Source organism: Mastigoproctus giganteus, chromosome 4 (genome assembly GCF_048544385.1).
Source record: "Mastigoproctus giganteus isolate SK-2022 chromosome 4, ASM4854438v1, whole genome shotgun sequence".
Classification (NCBI taxonomy): domain Eukaryota; kingdom Metazoa; phylum Arthropoda; class Arachnida; order Uropygi; family Thelyphonidae; genus Mastigoproctus; species Mastigoproctus giganteus.
The window spans coordinates 133,863,525-133,889,758 of NC_143578.1; the positions used below are offsets into that span (position 1 = coordinate 133,863,525).

At 38.2% G+C, this 26,234-nt stretch overlaps 1 protein-coding gene across 4 annotated transcripts in view; it reads right to left on the reverse strand.

The window, feature by feature from the left end:
• LOC150087077 (single-stranded DNA-binding protein 3-like) overlaps positions 1-26,234 on the reverse strand; it is a 538,273-nt gene that overhangs the window by 44,771 nt on the left and 467,268 nt on the right. For all 4 annotated transcript variants that reach the window (XM_090371800.1, XM_090371798.1, XM_090371799.1 and 1 more), the window contains one exon: positions 20,053-20,162. In XM_090371800.1, coding sequence (XP_090227926.1) covers positions 20,053-20,162 — 110 coding nt within the window. The remainder of the gene's footprint in view (positions 1-20,052; positions 20,163-26,234) is intronic.

Genomic DNA, 26,234 nt, shown 5'->3' on the forward strand with positions numbered 1-26,234 from the left:
AATTAACACGTGACACAGAGGCCTATGATAGATACAAGTTGATCTGTAACCAAGTTACAAAGGAGGTTAGGCAGGCGAAGGCAGATTACGAGAAATCTTTGGCAAGGGATGCAAAGAAAAACAGCAAAGAGTTCTTTACTTATGTAAACTCTAGAAGGAAGGGGATGAATCAGATTGGTCCACTTGATATCGATGGGTCAACTGTTGATGATCCTGCTCAGGTAGCTAACAAACTAAATGAATATTTTGCATCGACATTCACACATGAGGAGTTATTGTTGTTTGTCGTTGTTTGGTTTTTTTTTAGGAGCATTAGCAACTAAGGCCATATTGCTCCGGGATATGCGGTGGTCATTCCCTGACCATTCCGCATCCTCCGTATTTGGTGGTGATGGGCTCGAACCCCGGTCTAATCAAGAATTACAAAAAACCATACTATTCTTCTATACTGATTACGCTATGATATTCCACCAAAATGCCGATAGGATAGCGGCAAGAGTAGCGAGTTGTAACTTACAAAGTCGCTAGCTAAATTTTTAAAAAAATACGCTAATGAACTTTACGAAGCTTATTTAATCTATTTGTAAAACACAAATTAATCTGTTAACTAATCAAAAAATAAAACAGATATATGCCCAAAAGGTGATTAAATCCATAAAACTACGTATTTATTACAATTTAAACCCTACTATTCTTCTAAGCTTCTGGTTAAGCTACAATCATCATCATCATCATCAGCCATTTTCAATCCACTGCAGGATGAAGGCCTCTCCAGCAACTTTCCAGTTCTTTCTGTTTTGAGCACTGGCCATCCATTTACTACTCAAAAACTCATGAATTTCATCTATCCATCTCCGCCTTTGTCTTCCAGGTTTTCTTCTAGCTCCTCTTGGGTACCATTCTGTTATTTTCTTAGTCGATCTGTCATCATGTCTTCGAGCTATGTGTCCTGCCCAAGACCATTTTAGTTCTTTAGTTTTGATAAGAATGTCCTTTACTTGAGTTTGCTGCCTAATCCATGTGTTTCTCTTCTTATCTAACAGTCTGATTCCCAATATAATTCGTTCCATTCTTCGCTGTGTAGTTCTTAGCTTCTCTTCCATTCTTTTGGTGAGTGCACAAGTTTCACTTCCATAAGTCATGGTGGAGAGTATACATTGATTCATTATTTTATGTTTCAGACAAACTGGGATATTGCTCTTCAGTATGTGACTATATTTCCTGAATGCTATCCATCCAAAATTTATTCTTCTCTTGACTTCCAGCCATTTATCATTATTCCAGCTAATAACTTGTCCCAGATAAGTATATGACTCCACCTTTTCAATTACTGCTCCTTCAATCATTATTTCCCTTTCCGTGGCATACTTGTTCATCATTACTTTTGTTTTAGCCATATTCATCTTTAGTCCAAAATCCTTACTAACTGTGCATAACTGATTAAGATTTTCCTCTAATTCTTGGGGATCGTGGCTTATGACCACAATGTCATCTGCAAATCGTAAATGGTTTAGGTACTCTCCGTTCACATTGACTCCTTTCTGCGACCAGTCTAATCTTCTGAAAGCTTCCTCAAGGGCAGCAGTAAACAACTTCGGAGATATTGTGTCTCCTTGTCGAACTCCTTTCTCGATTTTAAATTTGCTACTGTCTTTGTCTAGTCTAATAAAGGATGTAGCACTCTCATATATTTTCTTCAAAATCATAATATATGGAGTATCTATGCCTTGTCTTTCCAGTGCCTGAAACATTGCCTTATGCTGTATAGAGTCAAATGCCTTTTCATAATCCACAAATGCCAGGCATAATGGTGTTTTATATTCATTTGCTTTCTCCATTAGCTGTGATATTATGTGAAGGTGATCCATAGTTGAGAATCCTGTCCTAAAGCCAGCTTGCTCTTTCGGTTGATTCTCATCAAGTATTCTTTCTAATCTGTTAATAATGACCCTTGTGAACAACTTGTTGTTTGTTGTTTTGGTTTTTAGGAGCATTAGCAACTAAGGCCATATTGCTCCGGGATATGCGGTGGTCATTACCTGACCTTTCCGCATCCTCCATATTTGGTGGTGACGGGCTCGAACCCCGGTCTAATCAAGAAGCGTGTGCTATGCACTGCTGCTCCTTCCCACCTGGCTGTTAATAATGACCCTTGTGACCCTTATAATCTGTTAATAATGACCCTTGTGAACAACTTGTTGTTTGTTGTTTTGGTTTTTAGGAGCATTAGCAACTAAGGCCATATTGCTCCGGGATATGCGGTGGTCATTACCTGACCTTTCCGCATCCTCCATATTTGGTGGTGACGGGCTCGAACCCCGGTCTAATCAAGAAGCGTGTGCTATGCACTGCTGCTCCTTCCCACCTGGCTGTTAATAATGACCCTTGTGACCCTTATAATCTGTTAATAATGACCCTTGTGAACAACTTGTTGTTTGTTGTTTTGGTTTTTAGGAGCATTAGCAACTAAGGCCATATTGCTCCGGGATATGCGGTGGTCATTACCTGACCTTTCCGCATCCTCCATATTTGGTGGTGACGGGCTCGAACCCCGGTCTAATCAAGAAGCGTGTGCTATGCACTGCTGCTCCTTCCCACCTGGCTACGGAGGCGCCTGAACAACTTGTAGATATGGGATAACAAGCTAATTGGTCTATAATTTCCAATTTCTGATTTATCTCCTTTCTTATGCAGCAAAACTATTATTGCATTATTCCACTGCTTAGGCATCACACCTTTTCTAATGCACTTTTTGAAGAGCCTTGCCAGTTTTTGTGTTATGTCTCTTCCTCCCAATTTTAACAACTCTACAGTAACTTCATCTTCCCCCGGGGCTTTCCGATTCTTCATTTTCTTCAATGCATGTTCTACCTCATCAGGAAGAATATCGGGTATGTCGTATGTGTTGCTACTTTGCAATCCATCTTCCCCACTGCTGGTATCATTCCCTCGCTCCTTGTATAATTCTCTATAGTAGTCTTCTGCTATTTGAATTATGCCTTCTCTGCTATTTATAAGTACACCATCGCTATTCTTCAGTTTCAGTATCATTTGTCTTTCTGTATTACTGCTCATGGCTGCTGATTTAAATCCTTTGTTTTCCCTTAATGCTTGTTCTACTTTTCTTGTGTTAAATCTTCTTATGTCCTCTCTGAGTCTCTTTCTAATGGCTTTGCATAACTCAGTATACTCAATTTTCTCCCTGTCAGTGTTTTTCTTGCTCTTCATTTGTCGTCTTTGGTTCATCATGACAAGTGTTTCTTGACTAATTTTTTCTTCTTTGGATTTCTGTTTCCCTATAGGTTTCTTGGGCTTTATCACTTTCAGAAAGTTGTAATATTCCTCGTCGATATCTTGGTCCTGAGCAGTCTGCAGAAGCTCAAACGTGTTCTTAAGTTCCAGTACATACTGCTTTTTCTCCTCCTCTGTTATTTCAAAGACCTTTGTATTATTTACTCGAGTCAGTTTTTTCCTTTCCTTTCCTTTCCTACATCTATATCAAAAGTACATCTTGCCATTCTGTGATCACTTCCAACATTCCTTATTCAGGACGGTAACATCATTCACAATATATCTTCTGTTAGTGAGGATGAAGTCGATTTCATTAGTTGTTAATCCATTTGGAGTCTTCCTTGTCCACTTTCTGTTCATCCTTTTCTTGAAAAAAGTGTTCATTACTGACATTCCTTGAGATTCTGCAAATTCCACAAGTCTTTCACCTCTTTTATTTCTTTCACCAATTCCAAAATTTCCTATAGTTCCTCTTTCTGCGCTGTTTTGCCTTTTTCCAACCTTAGCATTGAAGTCCCCCATAATAATAGTGTAGTGGGTTTTCTGCTCATCTAGACGACTCGCAATTTCAGTGTACATTTCTTCAACCTCTTCATCATCATGGCTCGATGTTGGTGCATAAATCATTATAATCTTTAGCTTGTACCTCTTAGAAATCTTGAGTATTAGTCTTGACACCCTTGGTGATGTACTTTTGAATTCCAAAATGTTGTTTTTAAAATCTTTATGGACCAGAAACCCAACTCCACCTTCACTCCTTTCACTGTTTCTATTAGTGTACAGGAGATTTCCACTTGATAAACTTATAAGTGATTCATTTCTTCTTCTTGTTTCAGCCAAACCAATGATATTCCAATTCACATTTTCTAATTCCTTTTCCAGCTCTAATATCCTGTCTTCACCGATGAGTGATCGTACGTTATAACATGCCAGGTTCAATTTCCGTGCATGGCAGCCTGGTCATACCCAGAGATTCTTAGCACCCTCTGCTTCCACTCTGATCCTCTTGCTGCCGTAAGAGGGAGAGTGAAAGCTGCTGGGGACTGAGAGCCATTTGTATTGTTGTGCTGTCATTGCTGGAGGGTTTGGTCTTTTCCTCTTCACGCTGACCAGGCGTCTTGAAGAGAACCACTCTACACGTTCGTTGCCACCTAAGTGACGTAACAGGGCTTACCATCGAGAAGGTGTGCATGAGTGGATTTTAGGGAGGCAGGCCAACCGGACTTCTCCTAAATCTTCTGTAATAGAGAGATATTGGTTCCATCAGTGTTTTAGGCTGAGTGTCTGATAACACACAGGATACCTGTTCCCCTCTAAGCCCCTTAGCTACAATATTCCCACCAAAAACACTGCTACGATAGCGGTAGGAGTAGCGAGTTGTAACTTACAAAATTAATAGCAAAATTTAAAAAATAAGCAATGAAAGTTACTAAGCCTATTTAATCTATTTGTAAAACAAAAATTAATAAGGTAACTAATTAAAAATAAGATAAAATTTCAATTTGTCTGAAATGTAAAATAATGAAAGAACGTATAAACCACCATAACTTATGGAAGTGAAACTTGGACACTCACCAAAAGAATGGAAGAGAAGCTGAAAACCACACAGCAAACTCAAGTAAAGGACATTCTTATCAAAACTAAAGAACTGAAATGGACTTGAGCAGGACACATAGCTCGAAGACAAGACATGATGACACATGGACTAAGAAAAGAACAAAAAATGGTACCCAAGAGGAGCTAAAAGCAAACTTGAAGACAACAACGGAGATGGACAGGTGAAATTCAAGAGTTCGTGGGCAGAAAATGGATGGCCATTGCACTTTCCAGTTCCTTCTGTTTGTGCAATGGCCATACATTGCACAAACAGAAAGAACTGGAAAGTTGCTGGAGAGGCCCTCATCATGCAGTGGATTGAAAATGGCCAATAATGATAATGATGATCTATATAGGATCATCATTATCATTATAAGGTTCTGCGATGTTAAAAAATGATTGTTATAAAGAGCTTTCACCAGAGGTGAGCTGTAGTGGGCTCGCATGAGCCCACTGTTATTTTTTTTTTTGAAAATTTGCGAGCCCATTGTTGAGACGATCATTTATTTTACAAATGAAATCCTAAATGGGCAATTATTGAATATCCAGAGCCGAAACTATGGTGGGACGAGCGGAGGCCCCCATTCCCAGCATTTTAATGCGCAATCGATCGGTTATGTTTTTTAAAATTGCTTCATTTTTGATACAATTACAGTCGGAACTCTGTTTAACGAACTTCTTTATAGCAATTTTTTTTTGATTCCCCTAGGTAATTACATTTAAATAGTTTCCCTTGAACGAAGAAAATTTCCATGTAACGAACGGATCAGGATAGACAATTGTGTATGAATTGTTCTCACCTCTGGCTTTTAGGCAATTTAGGTAATTAGAAAGCGCGAGTTAAGAGTGAAAGGGATTCATCATCATCAGCCATTTTCAATCCACTGCAGGATAAAGGCCTCTCCAGCAACTTTCCAGTTCCTTCTGTTTTGAGCACTGGCCATCCATTTACTACTCAGAAACTCATGAATTTCATCTATCCATCTCCACCTTTGTCTTCCAGGTTTTCTTCTAGCTCCTCTTGGGTACCATTCTGTTATTTTCTTAGTCCATCTGTCATCATGTCTTCGAGCTATGTGTCCTGCCCAAGACCATTTTAGTTCTTTAGTTTTGATAAGAATGTCCTTTACTTGAGTTTGCTGCCTAATCCATGTGTTTCTCTTCTTATCTAACAGTCTGATTCCCAATATAATTCGTTCCATTCTTCGCTGTGTAGTTCTTAGCTTCTCTTCCATTCTTTTGGTGAGCGCCCAAGTTTCACTTCCATAAGTCATGGTGGGGAGTATACATTGGTTCATTATTTTACGTTTCAGACAAACTGGGATATTGCTCTTCAGTATGTGACTATATTTCCTGAATGCTATCCATCCAAAATTTATTCTTCTCTTGACTTCCAGCCATTTATCATTATTACAGCTAATAACTTGTCCCAGATAAGTATATGACTCGACCTTTTCAATTACTGCTCCTTCAATCATTATTTCCCTTTCCGTGGCATACTTGTTCATCATTACTTTTGTTTTAGCCATATTCATCTTTAGTCCAAAATCCTTACTAACTGTGCATAACTGATTAAGATTTTCCTCTAATTCTTGGGGATCGTGGCTTATGACCACAATGTCATCTGCAAATCGTAAATGGTTTAGGTACTCTCCGTTCACACTGACTCCTTTCTGCGACCAGTCTAATCTTCTGAAAGCTTCCTCAAGGGCAGCAGTAAACAGCTTCGGAGATATTGTGTCTCCTTGTCGAACTCCTTTCTCAATTTTAAATTTGCTACTGTCTTTGTCAGGTCTAATAAAGGATGTAGCACTCTCATATATTTTCTTCAAAATCATAATATATGGAGTATCTATGCCTTGTCTTTCCAGTGCCCGAAACATTGCCTTATGCTGTATGGAGTCAAATGCCTTTTCATAATCCACAAATGCCAGGCATAATGGTATTTTATATTCATTTGCTTTCTCCATTAGCTGTGACATTACGTGAAGGTGATCCATAGTTGAGAATCCTGTCCTAAAGCCAGCTTGCTCTTTCGGTTGATTCTCATCAAGTATTCTTTCTAATCTGTTAGTAATGACCCTTGTGAACAACTTGTAGATATGGGATAACAAGCTAATTGGTCTATAATTTCCAATTTCTGATTTATCTCCTTTCTTATGCAGCAAAACTATGATTGCATTATTCCACTGCTTAGGCATCACACCTTTTCTAATGCACTTTGTGAAGAGCCTTGCCAGTTTTTGTGTTATGTCTCTTCCTCCCAATTTTAACAACTCTACAGTAACTTCATCTTCCCCCGGGGCTTTCCGATTCTTCATTTTCTTCAATGCATGTTCTACCTCATCAGGAAGAATATTGGGTATGTCGTATGTGTTGCTACTTTGCAATCCATGTTCCCCGCTGCTGGTGTCATTCCCTCGCTCCTTGTATAATTCTCTATAGTAGTCTTCTGCTATTTGAATTATGCCTTCTCTGCTGTTTATAGGTACACCATCGCTATTCTTCAGTTTTAGTATCATTTGTCTTTCTGTATTACTGCTCATGGCTGCTGATTTAAATCCTTCGTTTTTCCCTTAATGTTTGTTCTACTTTTCTTGTGTTAAATCTTCTTATTTTATGTTCTCTCTGAGTCTCTTTCTAATGGCTTTGCATAACTCAGTATACTCAATTTTTTCCTTGTCAGTGTTTATCTTGCTCTTCATTTTTCACCTTCGGTTCATCATAAGTGTTTCTTGACTAATTTTTTCTTCTTTGGATTTCTGTTTCCCTATAGGTTTCTTGGGCTTTATCACTTTCAGAAAGTTGTAATATTCCTCGTCGATATCTTGGTCCTGAGCAGTTTGCAGAAGCTCAAACTTGTTCTTAAGTTCCAGTACATACTGCTTTTTCTCCTCCTCTGTTATTTCAAAGACCTTTGTATTATTTACCCGAGTCAGTTTTTTCCTTTCCTTTCCTACATCTATATCAAGTGTACATCTTACCATTCTGTGATCACTTCCAACATTTACCTTATTCAGGACGGTAACATCATTCACAATATATCTTCTGTTAGTGAGGATGAAGTCGATTTCATTAGTAGTTAATCCATTTGGACTCTTCCATGTCCACTTTCTGTTCACCCTTTTCTTGAAAAAAGTGTTCATTACTGACAGTCCTTGAGATTCTGCAAATTCCACAAGTCTTTCACCTCTTTTATTTCTTTCACCAATACCAAAATTTCCTATAGTTCCTCTTTCTGCACTGTTTTGCCTTTTTCCAACCTTAGCATTGAAGTCCTCCATAATAATAGTGTAGTGGGTTTTCTGCTCATCTAGAAGACTCTCAATTTCAGTGTACATTTCTTCAATCTCTTCATCATCATGGCTCGACGTTGGTGCATAAATCATTATAATCTTTAGCTTGTACCTCTTAGAAATCTTGAGTATTAGTCTTGACACCCTTGGTGATGTACTTTTGAATTCCAAAATGTTGTTTTTAAAATCTTTATGGACCAGAAACCCAACTCCACCTTCACTCCTTTCACTGTTTCCATTGGTGTACAGCAGATTTCCACTTGATAAGCTTATAAGTGATTCATTTCTTCTTCTTGTTTCAGCCAAACCGATGATATTCCAATTCACATTTTCTAATTCCTTTTCCAGCTCTAATATCCTGTCTTCACCGATGAGTGATCGTACGTTATAACAGGCCAAGTTCAATTTCCGTGCATGGCAGCCTGATCGTACCCAGAGATTCTTAGCACCCTCTGTTTCCACTCTGATCCTCTCGCTGCCGTAAGAGGGAGAGTGAAAGCTGCTGGGGACTGAGGGCCATTTGTATTTTTGTGCTCTCATTGCTGGAGGGTTTGGTCTTTTCCTCTTCACGCTGACCAGGCATCTTGAAGAGAACCACTCTACATTTCGTTGCCACCTAAGTGACGTAACAGGGCTTACCATCGAGAAGGTGTGCATGAGTGGATTTTAGGGAGGCAGGCCAACCGGACTTGTCCTAAATCTTCTGTAATAGAGAGATATTGGATCCATCAGTGTTTTAGGCTGAGTGTCTGATAACACACAGGATACCTGTTCCCCTCTAAGCCCCTTTTTCTTACAAATCTCCCAGTCAGAGGATGAGTCTCAATAGATCGCAGTATGGTGGCTGCTCTTCTAAGCACAACACCCAGACCAGTACCTAGGTCGTCTGCGGACGATTTGGTGCCCGCACGTCACACCTGAATGGTGCGGCATCGGAAGCAGCGGCCGCATGTTCTCAACAGCTGCCGCGATGCTCCCGTTCTAGCGGCCTCATCGCCAGAGCGATCGTGCCATGACAGCACGAAAGCAACTCCGGCTAGCGCGGCCTTTCAATGCACGAGGCACGAACGGTATCGTTGCAGTGGCTAGACGGGATTCTGACTTAGAGGCGTTCAGTCATAATCCCATGGATGGTAGCTTCGCACCATTCGTGGGATTACCATTTCACAATTTTAGTGGCGTCTGTAAAACCTATGCAGTCACATACCGAGAAGTTGCGCTAGTCAATATGCTTTCCATAGCCAGTCAGTGGATTAAGAAGATTCTCGACACGGATTATAGTCTCTGGTCAACCTGTGTTGTGGTTCTCCTATACTCCGACAAACGGATATATGTTTTTCGGAGAAGTGAGTGATCTACGCCTGCCAGTAAATTTCTCTTGTCTGTGTTTACATGGTCACAGTAGCTCAATATCCATGTGATCTGACATTTTGCACTGTATTCAAAGGACTAGTGACAGTAGCAACGTAGAGTGGGGGATTGAGGCAACTAAGATATTATATAAACTTTACGAAGATGAAATGTATGAAAGATTTTGAAACTTTGTCGAGCATTTTTTTAGAACATTTAAAAAATGTTCTGAACTATAATGGCATACAGGCAATAATTGAAAAAAAAACTTTCACCAATCTCCAAAAAACTAGCACAAATTAAGGATGATTGCTAAAGAACTTGATGTGGAATGAGCAGCTTGTAGCTTGCGGACAGCAATTGTGGGTTGGAGGAATTATCCCGCTTTGTGCAAACATTCGGAATCAGAAGTTAAATAATCCAGGGTTATTAACTGGACTTTTAAATTTTGAATTTCTTAACCATTTAGCACTAATGATCGACATCCTGCAGGGGCTCTCTTACCTTTCAAAGCTTTATGGAATCACTAGGGTAAAAGCAGATAAGTTAATTATTCAAACTATCAATGCTATTTATAATTTGAAAAATTATGAAGCTAAAATTGAGAGCACATTGAAGTTGAATGAATTTGAAGGAATCAAAATTGAAAGTAAAAAAATTACCTCGTGACATGTTATTAATGCAACTGGGTGATTTTAAATTAAATAAAGAAAATAACAATACCATTGAAAGAAATTTTAAACATATGCTACCCAAAATCGTGGAATGCGAAAGAACTTTTTTCTCGGTGGCAAGAGGGTGAAAACCGAATAAGAAATTTAAGTTTTCTGATAAAATATGAAATAAAAATTAATGATTTTAGATATTTTGTCGAAGACAGTTTTCAATTAAAAAAGCCAGGAGTATCTTTGAAAACATTGCAATTAGCAGTGCTGAAGCTGAGTGAGCTTTCAGCGTAATGAATAATATTTAGTTGTACACGTTGGCACTAATAATATTAAGAGTAGGAGACCGGCAGAATTACTTAACAAGTACAGGTAACTGCTGAACAAAAGCCGAGAATTAGGGTTGAATTTGAAAGTGTCTGCAATTCTGCCCAGACACGATAGGAGGGAGTATATGATGAGAGCCTTGTCGATCAATTCGGCCCTGGAAAGATTGTGCAAGGCTCAGGGGTAGAATTTTTTTCAGCCTGGACTGTACTTGTTAACAGGAGAGATTGCTTCTACAGGGATGGGATACACTTAAATAGAAAGGGTTTTTGTTTTTTTGATTTGGTAGTTGTTGGCGCATCGGCTTCTGTGGCCATATTGCACCTCCCAAGGTTTTTGCAGTACTTTGATCCAAGCCCCAGGCGGGAATCGAACCCGCGACCTTTGGGTTGCCGGGCAGGTATTTTACCCACTCGGCTAGCCGGTCGGCAATAGAAAGGGTGCAAGAATATTTGCTGATGCTATCGAGGCAGTGTTAGGTGGGTCAGAAAACTGCTAGCTTGGGGAGAGACAAAGACCAATAGATTGACAGTAGCCACTGGCAGAGGTGAAAGAGATTCTTGCACTGCTTCTATAAGAATGAGCAGAAGCCTGAAAAACAAGATGCATGGTATTTCAGAGACTGCTGGGAGCCATTGCGGTACAAGTAAACACATGGGTTGTGTTAGGGTAGCTAAGAATAGAAACAGGTGCAGGTATACTTGTGTGTACACCAATGCTAGGAGTTTAGTAAATAAATTTGATGAATTTGAGGTATTGCTCAAAACATCAAAGGCAGATATTGTTGGGATATCAGAGACGTGGTGTCACACAGATATAAGGGATGCAGAACTGCAATTTGGGGAGTACAACGTCTACAGAAAGGATAGACAGGATAGGAAGGGGGGAGGGGTTATGCTATTAGTTAAGAAACACATAAAAACCAAGGAAGTGAAGCCAGTCGACATCGCTGGACAGTGCAGTGTTGAGTCAGTTTGGTGTGACATAAGCATTGGGAGATCAAAATTGAGAGTAGGAGTGTGCTATAGGCCTAATGACTCTGATGAGTATAATAAAGAACTGTACAGGGAAATAGAGTGGGCCAGTAAATCAGAGAGTCTTATAATGGGAGATTTTAATTTCCCAGATATTGACTGGAATTTGGGGGCTGGTTACTCACGCACTAGCAGGGCTTTTGTGGATTTATTGGATGATCGTTTTCTACATCAGCATGTTCGGGAGGCAACTAGAGGGAGTAATACTCTTGATTTAATTATCAGCAGTGATTCTTCACGCATTAAGAATCTGCAGATAAATGAACCACTAGGTGGCAGTGATCACAGTTTGCTGAAGTGGGATTTACTCAAAGAGGTAACTACCATTAGGGGTAAAGGGAAAGGTTATTGCTCCCGTAAAGGCGACTACGATGGACTGAGACAGTATTTAAATTCTATACAGTGGGACCAACTGATGATGTTACCAACAGCAAATTCAAAATGGGAAGCATTCAAAGAACTTATCTTGGAAGCTACTAGGCTTTACATACCAACTAAGAAATATTGGTCAAGGTTTAGGCCTATATGGATGTCAGATGAACTAATGAGACATGTGGCAGAAAAGAAAAATGCATGGGATACATACAAATTAACACATGACACAGAAGCCTATGATAGATACAAGTTGACATGCAACCAAGTCACAAAGGAGGTTAGGCAGGCGGAGGCAGATTACGAGAAATCCTTGGCAAGGGATGCAAAGAAAAACAGCAAAGAGTTCTTTACTTATGTAAACTCTAGAAGGAAGGGGATGAATCAGATTGGTCCACTTGATATTGATGGGTCAACTGTTGATGATCCTGCTCAGGTAGCTAACAAACTAAATGAATATTTTGCATCGACATTCACACATGAGGAGTTATTCAGCAAGAGGAATGCCAGAGGTGTATTCAACTCTAGCAGTAAGCTACAGAATCTTGAAATAACTGGGAGTAAAGTGGAGGAGAAACTGTTGAAGATAAACACAAGAAAGGCACCCGGGGTGGATGGGATCTATCCAGTTATATTAAAGGAAACAGCAAAGGAAGTAAGCAAACCCTTAGCCATAATTATGAGAGCTTCCTTGGACTCAGGGGAGGTACCCATAGACTGGAAATGTGCAAATGTGACCCCAATTCACAAAGGAGGATCAAAGGCTGACACAAGTAATTATAGACCTCTGAGCTTAACTTCTGTTCCAGGAAGATTAATGGAGGTACTGGTTAAAGAAGCACTGCAGGATCATTTAGACAAGACTTCAGTTATAGCTCAGACACAGCATGGTTTTGTTAAGGGGAAGTCTTGCCTGACCAACTTGATTGGATACTATGATGCAGTCACAAAAGAACTGGATGCAGGGAATAACTTTGATATTATATACTTGGATCTTAGAAAGGCTTTTGATACTGTTGCACATGGAAGACTGCTACACAAATTGGAGCAGTGTGACACTGGAGGCAAATTGCTGCTATGGATAAAGGGGTGGTTGAGGGGGAGAAGACAGAGAGTGGTAATCAATGTACACTGCTCATCGTGGACTAATGTTATTAGTGGAGTCCCTCAGGGCTCAGTGTTGGGTCCATTATTGTTTTCTGTATTTATAAATGATATTGATGATGGTATATCAAGCTTAATGTCCAAGTTTGCAGACGATACAAAGGTTGGCAGGGTTGTCAAGGACACTACTGACACTATGCTGCTGCAACAGGATCTGGAAAGGTTGAGCAGATGGGCTGAGAGGTGGCAAATGAAGTTTAACATTGACAAATGTAAAGTACTACACATGGGAAACAGCAACCCCAGAGCAATGTATCAACTCTGTGGTACTACACTGACAGTGGTAGAGAATGAAAGGGACTTGGGGGTGGTTGTGCAGGCAGATATGAAGTTCTCTGAGCAGTGCAGACGGGCTGCAAGAGTAGCTCATGGAGTATTGTCAATGATATACAGGAATTTTTCCAGCAGGGATAAGGAGGTGATTATTCCATTGTATAAGGCAATGGTCAGGCCACACCTAGAGTACTGTATACAGGTCTGGAGGCCTCATTTCAAGAAGGATGTAGAGCTGCTGGAACGAGTACAGAGAAGGGCAACAAGATTAGTGAATGGAACAAAGGGGTGCTCTTACGAAGAAAGGCTTAAGTTTTGCAAATTACAGTGTCTGGAGACTAGGCACCAGCGAGGTGATCTGATAGAGGTGTATAAAGCCTTGAATGGTTTAAGCAAGCTCAATGCTGATGGGATTCTTCCTCTAGCTCAGAAAAATCACCTGAGAGGGCATAAATTCAAATTGAGGAAAGACAGATGTAGGATAGACGTGCGGAAATTTGCCTTTAGCCAGCGGGTGGTTGGTTGGTGGAACAGACTTCCATCCCTTGTGGTGGAGGTTGATAGCCTAAATAAGTTTAAGGCTCAGCTGGACAGGTATTTTGAACGAACAGAGGGGTGAAGTGGAAGTGGGTTTTTTTTTTTTTTTTTTTTGGCTGATGCTGCATAAGCTTGCTTTCTTGCATCAAATGCCTCTACTGATGCTAATGCTAATATTGAGTGAATGAATGAATAAATAAATAATGTTGACAATTAAACACTTTGCACATTATGATGACCATACATCTAAATCGAAAACCACTGCTTCAATTTGATCCAGATCATTGCGCCAAATCATTCCTCTGTAATCATCGCTCAGCTATTGAGCAAAGCATTTCGACAACAAATATTAATAAAGAAGTAAATTGAATATGGCAATTTTTAGAATAAATTTTCTTGAATATTTGTGTAATAATTTTTTATGTAATATTTGTGAAAAAATATTGTGAAATGTTTTGTAATAGTTTTTATATTATTTGTGATATGGGAAATATTTCGTGTTATTTTTTATTCACAATATTAAAATTCTATCATAAAAAAATGTATCCATTATATTTTCCGAGTTGTGAAAAAAAAAAAAAAAACGATGAATAAAAATGCGCGTGTGCCGAGCAGGCGCGGTAGATGGTTTATGTGAAACATCCTTCGCATTTCTTTTAGGTATATTGATTACGAAATAAAAGAGCTTTTGTAATGTAAATATTTTATTGAACGTTCAGAAATTTTCATATTTTCTGGAAGACAAGATACAACGGATTTATGATAACTAAAGATATATACTTGCGATTGCAACATATCTAAATATCTCTGGAAAACAGTGTTTACTGAAGTACCAATCTTGTAGTTGAAGCGACATACGCAACCGTTAGGGGAACCTAACAATGGAATGTAACGAAAATGGGAGACGAAAAAAGAAATTGCTGACAAATATTTGTATTGTTGCTGTCATATGACAAATACTTGTATTGTTACAGTCATATGAAAAATACTTTTATCGTTGCAATCATACTTACTACAGTAGTAATTTCAAGAAGTATGATTGTGACGTCATACTATTCAAAAATTCTAAAAAGAACTCCAGACACTATCGTATTGAGGTATCATTGTAAAGGGAGGCATGACGATGAGGTTTTTACGTTTTTTTTTTTAGTAGACCTTATACACATACACTTATTTGTATGGTTAAGGGGGTAACAGGCCCATCTGTCCACCCTCCCCCGAACTGCTCCTGACTCCAGATATCATACCAGTCAGTCACGAAAAATGCATCACACGCACTAATTACACTACTAGTAGTGGGAGTGTGGGAAGCGCCTCTGGTGGAAACCGCGGATGACATCACTTCCGTGACCGATCAAAAAGCGTGCTCTTTGTTAAAATATTCACAGCTCACCACTGGCTTTGACCATATTTGGCTATTCTCAAAAGACTTGACAAGCCATCCAAAAAATTTCATTAAAATTGAACCAATAGAAATCTATCAAGTATTATTTATTTGTCTGCCTGCATTTAATAATTTGATTCTTTTAGAAAGATTTATCAATCCTTCGCAAATTTCATTAAAATCGGGGCCCACAGAAATATGGCAATAATTATTTCGTTTTCTCATACATGTCACAAAGCTATTCATATATTGTGTGTGTGTGTATATATATATATACAGTGGATTCCAGTTTTTTGGACAACCAGTTAGTCGGAGTAGCTGTTTATTTGGGGGAAAATCTTAAAAAACAGAACCCAATCAAGAAAATAGCCAGGGTTTACTTCGCTTAATTGGGACAACATGCCATTCAATCGGGGCAGGAGACCGCAGCACTAGAGATTACGCTGCGATTGTCTCCGACCATACCACATAGTTCAGTCGGATTTCTGGAGGTCACAACCATAAAACAATTAGCAGTCACCTGTTTATTGGGCTTTTCTGTTAGTGCAACCTATCATAAACGGATAGTAAACTAGATCTTACTGAATTTGCAATAATACCGACACCTGGAATTCTGTGTGTTATTATGGTGAAATGTGTTTAGACTTCCATGGAATCTTCAATGATATAAAAAAATTAATTTTCAGAATCTTCTCTTCATTCCTATTTTTAAAGATTCATAACTTGTTACTCTGTTCTCACTTGTGCTTATCATGTTACTTGCAATTTGTGTGTGCCGTGTTCTTTGTTACTGATTGCTTATCTTTTTACTATTTTAAATTTTAACCCCCACCCACAAATGTCAGTGAACAGAAATGTCAACTAGTTAGTACGTACATATTATGGTACGTATTAATTATTCTGATTTTCACGTATCATTTAATTTTTTAATTGGTAAGGTAATGAAGGGTAAATTTGCGCTTAATATATCTTTACTTTTATAGCCTGTGTATAATATTCCTCCTATGATGCAGGGTAAGTGGATAACATTCCGCTTACCCCACACCATATAGTGAACGGTACTTTACTATGGCGAGTCCATCGTAACGCAATTTGATTGTACAGTGAACCAACTGTAAAGCGGGGGTCCATTGTATTTTTAACTATTTAAGTGAAACTTCGGATAATTGGGGCAGCCGCTTAATTAGGCCAAAATGCACTAGTTCTGATATGTCCCAAATAACAAAAATCGACTGTGTATATATAATTTCTAAATTTCACATTTCTAACTCTTTTTAGCGATGGTATGTTACATTAATGACTAACATCACAAATAGAAATATAAACAAAATATATTTATTAATAGTTAAGGCAAAGCTAAGTAATATTTGACAAGTGCTCTCAAAATATTCTAAAATGAGCATTTGCAACCGTTATACAACAGTTTTGGTAAACATGACAATTATGGCTAAAATGTTATCGAAGCCTTCAATTTGCTTCAGTTTATCATTTTAAATGGTAAACAAAATGAAAAGTTCACCAGGTGCAAACTATTATTTAGTTGAACCGCCTCTGGCTCTGATGACAGCAGCACAGCGTCGAGGCATTTACAAGATCAATTTCTGAAGATAATCAACTGATAGTTTGTGGTTACAAACACATATTATGGCGTCCTGAAGTTCATGAAGGGTCTTTGGTTTCTTTCTGGAAACTGAACATTCCATACGATGCCAACAGTTCTCTATAGGATTCAGGTCCGGCCGGGCTGTTTTCTGGTCAGCTAAGAGTTGTAATGGACCGTTCTTCCAACCATTTTTTCACCGGTAACAAACGTAAACACATTACTGTCGAACCTCTAATGCAGAAATGAAGCTAAAGTAACTACCGAAGTGCTTACTTACACTTTTTGCCCGATGACAAGGAGCAGTCTTGAAAGATACAGTTACTTGGCAGGTTGAAATGGTCTCTAATGGTTGGCAGCAATTTGCCTTCCAATATAGCCAGGTATCCATTGGCATTTACGGACCCTTTTATAAACTGCAGGTGACCTACTCCACGATACAAAATGCACCCCCATATCATTTGGTTGGTAGGAAATTTCACTGTAGACACCACACAGTCTGGATGGTATTCTTTACCACGTCTACGGCGAATCATTTTGTCTCCGATCAGAGCCATGCAGGTTGAATTTCTTCTCATCCGAGAAAATAACTGACATCCACTGCTCGGAGATCCATTTGACATGCTCCTTAACCAAATTAATCGGGCCTTTTTCATTTTTTGTGTGAGGAGGGGCTTCTTCTTAGGACAACGGGCTACAAGTCCATTTTTGAAGAGACGTCTTCTGACTGTTACTGCACTTGCTACTACTCCTGTATGTTCTTCCCATTCTCTTTTCAGCTCAGACGAAGAAGCTTTATGGTTTTTAAGGCATAGGCGCTTCAAAATGCGGTCCTCTTTCGGCGTAGAGACTCGTTTGCATCCGGTTCCTTTTTTCCTATCAGCAGAACCAGTATTCTTGAGTTTGGAAAGAAATCTACTCGCTGTCGACTGATTACAAGACACGCTATAAGCAATATGACGGGAAGAACATCCTTCCTCAGGTAAAGCAACAATAGCACTCTTTCTTTGTGGCATCAACTGCATGCAATTCACCATTCTGACACAAGCAAGGAATGACTGCAACTCTTGCAGAGCGTGCTTATATAGCTGAAAATTACAGCTGATGCAATATTATGTCATCACCTACGCATGTCAATCTTATCTGATGCAATTTGTAAAAAATATTGCCATATACTTATGTTATTCGGACAACAATTACAATTTTAAGGGGTGATGCCCTTTCTTTGAACACCAGTGTATATTGTAGGTGAAGCATCACATATTATTTTTGCTATGCATTGATTGGCAAAATGGATGGTGAATAATGCAATGTGCAGAAATGAAATGTTCTTGATTTGTTCTTAAAAATGATTGCTTTTTTGCTCTCTCTCTTTTTTTTTTTTTTTATCAGTTTATTAAATACTTCCATGTTACTTCCTTTATTAAATACTTAAAATCCATGAATAAATACATAAACTGCATTATGAAAGCCATAACAGTTTACTATGACTGTTTGATTTACTTACTGCAAAATGGAGTGAATTTTACACTGGAAGATCTATTGAGTGAAGTAAAAACAATTATATTTTTCCATTTCAGTTAATAAATTAACAATTAATTGGTAACAATTTTAGTTATTATAAATGAATTTACACCTTGCTTCTGCTAATCATTGAAAACAAAAATATTCAATTTTATTTCTTAAATTATTAAGAAATAAAAATCTAATGTAACTGAAATGTATGTACATATATTAACTAACTTATGTAATTCTATTTACACAAGTTAGATGAATGAACTAATTAACTGCACAAGCATTACACAAGTGTTATACACAGCTACCAACTTCTGACTTTCAGAAAGCTGGAGATCTGGTAATTGTAAGCAGAAAGAAAACAGAAGTATTTTTTGGGCCAAAACAGGTGAAAAGCAGGAGTTCTGAAGTCCACACTGCACTAGAAATTAAATTAACAAAATACACATTTTATATTAAAAAAAGCCAGAGGACTGTTTATCACTGTAGTATTCTTTTAAATATAAGCTTACCTAAAATTTTTCTGTCAGCAGATTTCTGTTTGAATTATCTGTTAGACATGACTGATTACAAGTGTTTCTAGAAAGATACTGCAGCAGACTTTGCACTTCTACAACTTTGCCAGAAAGAGAATAACTGAATTTATTTTTTCACCTGATTAAATATTCTCTGACATTCAGCACTGCTATGGGGAATTATTAAAATGCCAAGAATCATTTGAGATTTCAGTTTTCCTTGTGCATTTGTTAATATCCAAACTAAGCACCACGACAGATAAAACTTTCTTCTTTCATAACAGTGTCCAATAGGATCTCACCATTTTCAAGAGTTTTCATATATTATAGAGACAGAAATGGAGAATTGAGACAGTGCCCCAGCCCACTGCTCAGCTCACCCATGGCTTTTATTGGCACTGATCAAACATAGGCACCTTTGGGACCAACAATGTGTACACTTCCTCGAACAATAAGTATATCCAAATAATTGCCTCTACACTTTCAATGCAATACTGCACACTATAATCATCTGTTTTCCAAAAGTAGCTCCTTAACACAATGAATGTTGACATCTGTGATGGCAGTCAGCTATGTATCAGCATGCAGTAGGTTAGAGACCTCTTTGTTGCCTTTAGTAAACTCTTTGCGCCAATCATATGCATTTCATGTGATTGGATCTTTTTCCTAATAATGTGCACTTTAACCTGCAGAGAATTTCAACCAGTTTCACTTTCTTCTTTAATAGAAACATGATGATATAGTGCTGTTCTATACTCGGAGTATCAGTCTGATGCTATTTTGTGTTGTTTCTAATGCACGTATACAGAAGGTATGCCGAAAAAATAAATAAAAATAATAACTTTTTTTTTTTGTTGTATTTCAATATTTAGAATAGATATAAGCAATCAGACAACATGAAATAGAATATGTGAATATTATATCTTTCATATGAATATTATGATATAAAGTAACTATTAACTGCCAATGGCAGTAATTAGTCTCCATTCTAAAGAAACAGTTAATTATTCAATATCTATCATCTGTTGACTATTGAAATAAACAAGAATTTCTTTCTTGTTTTAAATTCACTAATAGTCTAATATACCTAGCAATAAAAACATTTTTTTGAAATGTGACGAAAAAATACTTACATTTTCTTGTCCGTAACCTGGAATGCCATAATCTCCCATTGGAGGTCCATCTTCTCTTGGTGTTCCTGGACCTGTGGCAGGTGAATTTTTCATACCATCTAATCCATCTCCTAAATTCATAATAAAATAGTATTTAATTACAAGTCTGAAATAATAAAAAAAAAAAAAAAAGAAAAAAGAAGAAAGAATGATACAAAAGGATTACTACAAGAATTAATCACATATGAAATGAATGAAACAAAAAAAAAACAAAAATGGTTTAATGTTTAAAATTTTTCATCATAAAATTCTTTCTTTGCGTTTGTACCATTTTTTTAAAGTTCATTATGTTTATAAGTTCAGGCTGAAAGTACACTTACCATCATTAAGTTAAGCTAGTTTATTTTGGGAAAAAACTTAAAATTTAACATTAAAGGTGAATCAAATGTTTTAATATGATTATGCATACTTTTATCAGTGAGAAAGAGTTTATTGTTTTACGTTTTTGACATTAAGGACAGATGCATGTAAGAACTATCTTATTTACAGAGATCCTTTGTTTCTTTGTATTTCTTGATCTCTGTATGAGTAGGCCTTTAGCAATGTAAAGACCATTCAATATCCAAACCTTTCTATGGTTAATCACCAATGAAAGTATATAGAGTTATAGAGAAATATTTGATTCACCTTTAATGTTATGTTTTATCAGAAATAATTCAGTTTAATTAATGCACAGAAGTATGTTTTTCATCATTACTCTACATTTAAACATGCTCTTCAAGTACTGCAATACTAATTAATAGAATACCCACTTAAAAGAATTTTCTAGCAAAATGTCAAACAACCTAGTGAAAACAGTTTCTTTAAGTGCTTTAGTAATCTAGCAGCCTGGGAGGGGGAGAACGTTCTGTATTTTACATATGAAAAGTACTTGATATTTTTAGGATCACTGTGTGAGGAGGCAAGTGAATTTGAAATAATTTTACCAATTTAAGAATATCTAAAAAAAAAAGGAAAAAAAAGCAGCCTAGGGTTGATGGGTCAGCCATATTATTGGTTAACAAGACAGAATGGATGGCTAATAAAACAGCAGCCTATCTATCTTCAGCAATTTTTCTTGCTTTACACAGTTATAAGGGAATCTTACATTAGTAAGGTTTTTTACTACCTGTTTATGCCTGCACAAATCATATATATACACTGGTGTTCAAAGAAAGTGCATCACCTAGGAATTTCACATTTCGAACCCTTTTTCGTGATGGCATGTTACATTAATGACTAGCATCACAACTAGAAATATAAACACTGAATTAGCAAAAATATGCAAGGGTGGCATCATTTAAGAAGTATAACTCCACAATATGAGAGATGCCTGATGGTGTACAATAAAAATTAAGACTGAAATACATTAAGGGCTTTAGCCTCAGGCTGAGAGAGATTTAGACAACGTACAAGTTAGTGTAAATGCATCATATATTAGAAAGGATAGACAGGACAGGAGGGGAGGAGGGGTTATGCTATTAGTTAAGAAACACATAAAGTCCAAGGAAGTGAAGCCAGTCGACATCGATGGACAGTGCAGTGTCGAGTCAGTTTGGTGTGACATAAGCATAGGGAAATCAAAATTGAGAGTAGGAGTGTGCTATAGGCCTAATGACTCTGATGAGTATAATAGGATATTGTACAGGGAAATAGAGTGGGCCAGTAAATCAGAGAGTCTTATAATGGGGGATTTTAATTTCCCAGATATTGACTGGAATTTGTGGGTTGGTCACTCGCACACTAGCAAGGCTTTTGTGGATTTATTGGATGATTGTTTTCTACATCAGCATGTTCGTGAGGCAACAAGAGGGAGCAATACTCTTGATCTGATTATCAGTAGTGATTCTTCTTGTATTAAGAATCTGCAGATAAATGAACCACTAGGTGGCAGTGATCACAGTGTGTTGAAGTGGGATTTACTCAAGGAGGTAACTACCATCAGAGGTAAAGGGAAGGGTTTTTGTTTTCGTAAAGGCGACTATGATGGTCTGAGACAGTATTTAAATTCTATACAGTGGGACCAACTGATGATGTTACCAACAGCAAACTCAAAATGGGAAGCATTCAAGGAACTAATTTTGGAGGCTACCAGGCTTTACATACCAACTAAGAAATATTGTTCAAGGTTTAGGCCTAAATGGTTGTCAGATGAACTAATGAGACATGTGGCAGAGAAGAAAAATGCATGGGATACATACAAATTAATGGGTGACATGGAAGCCTATGATAGATATAAGTTGGTCTGTAACCAAGTCACAAAGGAGATTAGGCAGGCAAAGGCAGACTACGAAAAATCCTTGGCAAAGGACGCAAAGAAAAACAGAAAAGAGTTCTTTACATATTTAAACTCAAGAAGGAAAGGGATGAATCAGATTGGTCCACTGGATATTGATGGTTCAACAGTTGAGGATCCTGCTCAGGTGGCTAACAATCTAAACAAGTATTTTGCATCTACATTCACGCATGAGGAGTTATTCAGGAAGGAGAATGATGTAGGTAAAGTAAACATTGGCAGTGAGCTGGATGATTTTGTAATAACTGAGAGGAAAGTGGAGGAGAGATTGTTGAGGATAAACATAAAAAAGGCACCTGGGGTGGATGGGATCTATCCAGTTATATTAAAGGAGGCAGCAAAGGAAGTAAGCAAACCCCTAGCCATAATTATGAGAGCTTCTTTGGACTCAGGGGAGGTACCCATAGACTGGAGATGTGCAAATGTAACCCCAATTCACAAAGGAGGATCAAAGGCTGACACAAGTAATTATAGACCTGTTAGTTTAACTTCTGTTCCAGGTAAATTAATGGAGGCACTGGTTAAAGAAGCACTGCAGGATCATCTAGACAAGAATTCAGTTATATCTCAGACGCAGCATGGTTTTGTTAAGGGCAGGTCTTGCCTGACCAATTTGATTGGATACTATGATGTAGTCACAAAAGAACTGGATGCAGGGAATAACTTTGATATTATATATTTGGATCTTAGAAAGGCTTTTGATACTGTTGCACATGGAAGACTGCTGCACAAATTGGAGCAGTGTGGCATTGGAGGCAAATTGCTGCTATGGATAAGGGGATGGTTGAGTGGCAGAAGACAGAGAGTGGTAATCAATGGACACTGCTCAACGTGGACTAATGTTATTAGTGGAGTTCCTCAGGGTTCAGTGTTGGGTCCGTTGTTGTTTTCGGTGTTTATGAATGATATTGATGATGGGATATCAAGTTTAATGTCCAAATTTACAGATGATACAAAGGTTGGCAGGGTTGTTATGGCCACTACTGACACTATGCTGCTGCAACAGGATCTGGAAAGGTTGAACAGATGGGCTGAGAGGTGGCAAATGAAGTTTAACATTGACAAAAGTAAAGTACTACATATGGGAAACAGTAACCCCAGAGCAACGTATCAACTCTGCGGTACTACACTGACAGTGGTGGAGAATGAAAAGGACCTGGGGGTAATTGTGCAGGCAGATATGAAGTTCTCTGAGCAGTGCAGACGAGCTGCAAGAGTAGCTCATGGTGTCTTGTCAATGATATACAGGAATTTTTCTAGCAGGGATAAGGAGGTGATTATTCCCTTGTATAAGGCAATGGTTAGGCCACATCTTGAGTGCTGTATACAGGTCTGGAGGCCTCATTTCAAGAAGGATGTAGAGCTGCTGGAACGGGTACAGAGAAGGGCAACAAGATTAGTGAATGGAACAAAGGGTTGCTCTTATGAAGAAAGGCTTGAGTTTTGCAAATTACAGAGTCTGGAGACTAGGCACCGGCGAGGTGATCTGATAGAGGTGTATAAGGCTTTGAATGGTTTGAGCATGCTCAATGCCAATGGGATTCTTCATCTTGCTCAGAATAATCACCTCAGAGGGCATAAATTCAAATTGAGGAAGGACGGATGTCGGATAGATGTGCGGAAATTTGCCTTTGGCCAGCGGGTGGTTGGTTGGTGGAACCGACTTCCATCACTTGTTGTTGAAGTTGATAGCCTAAACAAATTTAAAGCTCAACTTGACAGGTATTTCGAACGAACGGAGGGATGAAATGGGAGTGGTGTGTATTTTTTTTTGGCTGATGCTGAATAAGCTTGCTTTCTTGCATCATATGCCTCTACTAATGCTAATGCTAATATATTAGTACACAGCTAAACTCTGAATTAGCAAAAATATGCAAGGGCGGCATCGTTTAAGTTATATTTCATATTGCATCACTAGGGTACCTACCTACCCACCCACCCACCGAAGAAGGGCCAAAAAGCCCTGAAACGGTGCCACCTGGGTGGTGGTATCTGCTGAGAATAAGTAACAAAAGTCTTCTCCTTTGGTGAAGCGTTACTTATTCGAAGTAGTGCAATATCATGGCAACTCATTGTGAAGGCATTCACAATATGAGATATAACTTAAACGATTCTATTCTTGCATATTTTTGCTAATTCAGAGTTTAACTGCGTACTAATATGATGCATTTGCACTAACTTGTACGTTGTCTAAATCTCTCGCAGCCTGAGGCTAAAGCCCTTAACATATTTCAGGCAAAGCTAAGTGATATTTGACAGGTGCTCTCAAAATATTCCAAAATGAGCATTTGCATCCTTTATACAACAGTTTTAGTAAACACAATTACGGCTGAAATGTTATCAGAAGCCCTCATTTTGCTTCAGTTTATCATTTTAAGTGGAAAACAAAATGAAAAGTTCACCAGGTGCAAACTAATATTTAGTTGAACTGCCTCTGGCCCTGATGGCACACTGTCTAGGCAATGACAAGATCCATTTCTGAAGATAATCAACTGATAGTTCGTGGTTCCAAACACGAATCATAGCTTCCTGAAGTTCACGAAGGGTCTTTGGTTTCTTTCTGGCAACTGCAGATTCCACACGATGCCAACAGTTCTCTGTAAGATTCAGATCCGGGCTGTTTCCTGGCCAGCTAAGAGTCTTAACGGCCCATTCTTCCAACCATATTTTCACCTATAACAAATGTAAACATTATTGTCAAACCCCTAACGCAGAAATGAAGCTAAAGTAACTACAGAAATGCCGACTTACATTTTTCACCTGATGACAAGAAGCAGAGTCATCCTGAAAGATGCAGTTACTTGGCAGGTTGAATAGTCTCTAATGGTTGGCATTGGCAGCAACTTGCTTTCCAATATACCCAGTTATCCATTTGCATTTACAGAACCTTTTATAAACTGCAGATGACCTACTCCGCGATACGAACTGCACCCCATATCATTTGGCTGGTAGGGAATTTCACTGTAGACACCATACAGTCTGGATAGTATGCTTTACCCTGTCTACAGCGAATCGTTGTCTCCCATCACAGCCATGCAGGTTGAATTTCTTCTCATCCGAGAAAATAACTGATTTCCACTGCTCAGGGGTTAATTTTTTGTGTGAGGAGGGGCTTCTTCTTAGGACAACGGGCTACAAGTCCAATTTTGAAGGGGCATCTTCTGACTGTTACTGCACTTTCTACCACTCCTGTATGTTCTTCCCATTCTCTTTTCAGCTCAGACGAAGAACCTTTACGGTTTTTAAGGCATAAGCACTTCAAAATGCGGTCCTGTTTTGGCATAGAGACTTATTTGTATCCAGTTCCTTTTTTCCTATCAGCAGAACCAGTATTCTTGAGTTTGGAAAGAAATCTACTCGCTGTCTTCTGATTACAAGACACTCAATAAGCAATATCATGGGTAGAACATCCTACCTATCGTAAAGCAACAATAGGACTCTATCTTGGTGGCGTCAACTGCATGTAACTCCCCCATCCTGACACAAGCAAGGAATGACTGCAATTCTTGCAGAGCGTGCTTATATAGCTGAAAGCAGTGCTTTTTTTGTGATGGTACAGCGTACTGGCACCTTTATTAACAGTGACGTGTGACATTGGGATGCAGTGCACTTCGAAATTTGTAATATTCCGTAAATTTTTTTTCACATGTTTATCTACTATTCAAATAAGCTTAAAATTATTTAACTAAATTTATATTTTTCACTGTCTATTGTTAAGATATTTTCTATATAAAACTGTATAACCATTTCTATAATTCTAAATTACTCAGTTGGACCTCTGTTTCGTTATTTTGAATTCCCCTTGGAAGTTACATTTAAAATAGTTTCTGTTGAGCGAGAAAATTTTCATATAGCGAACAGATTAGGA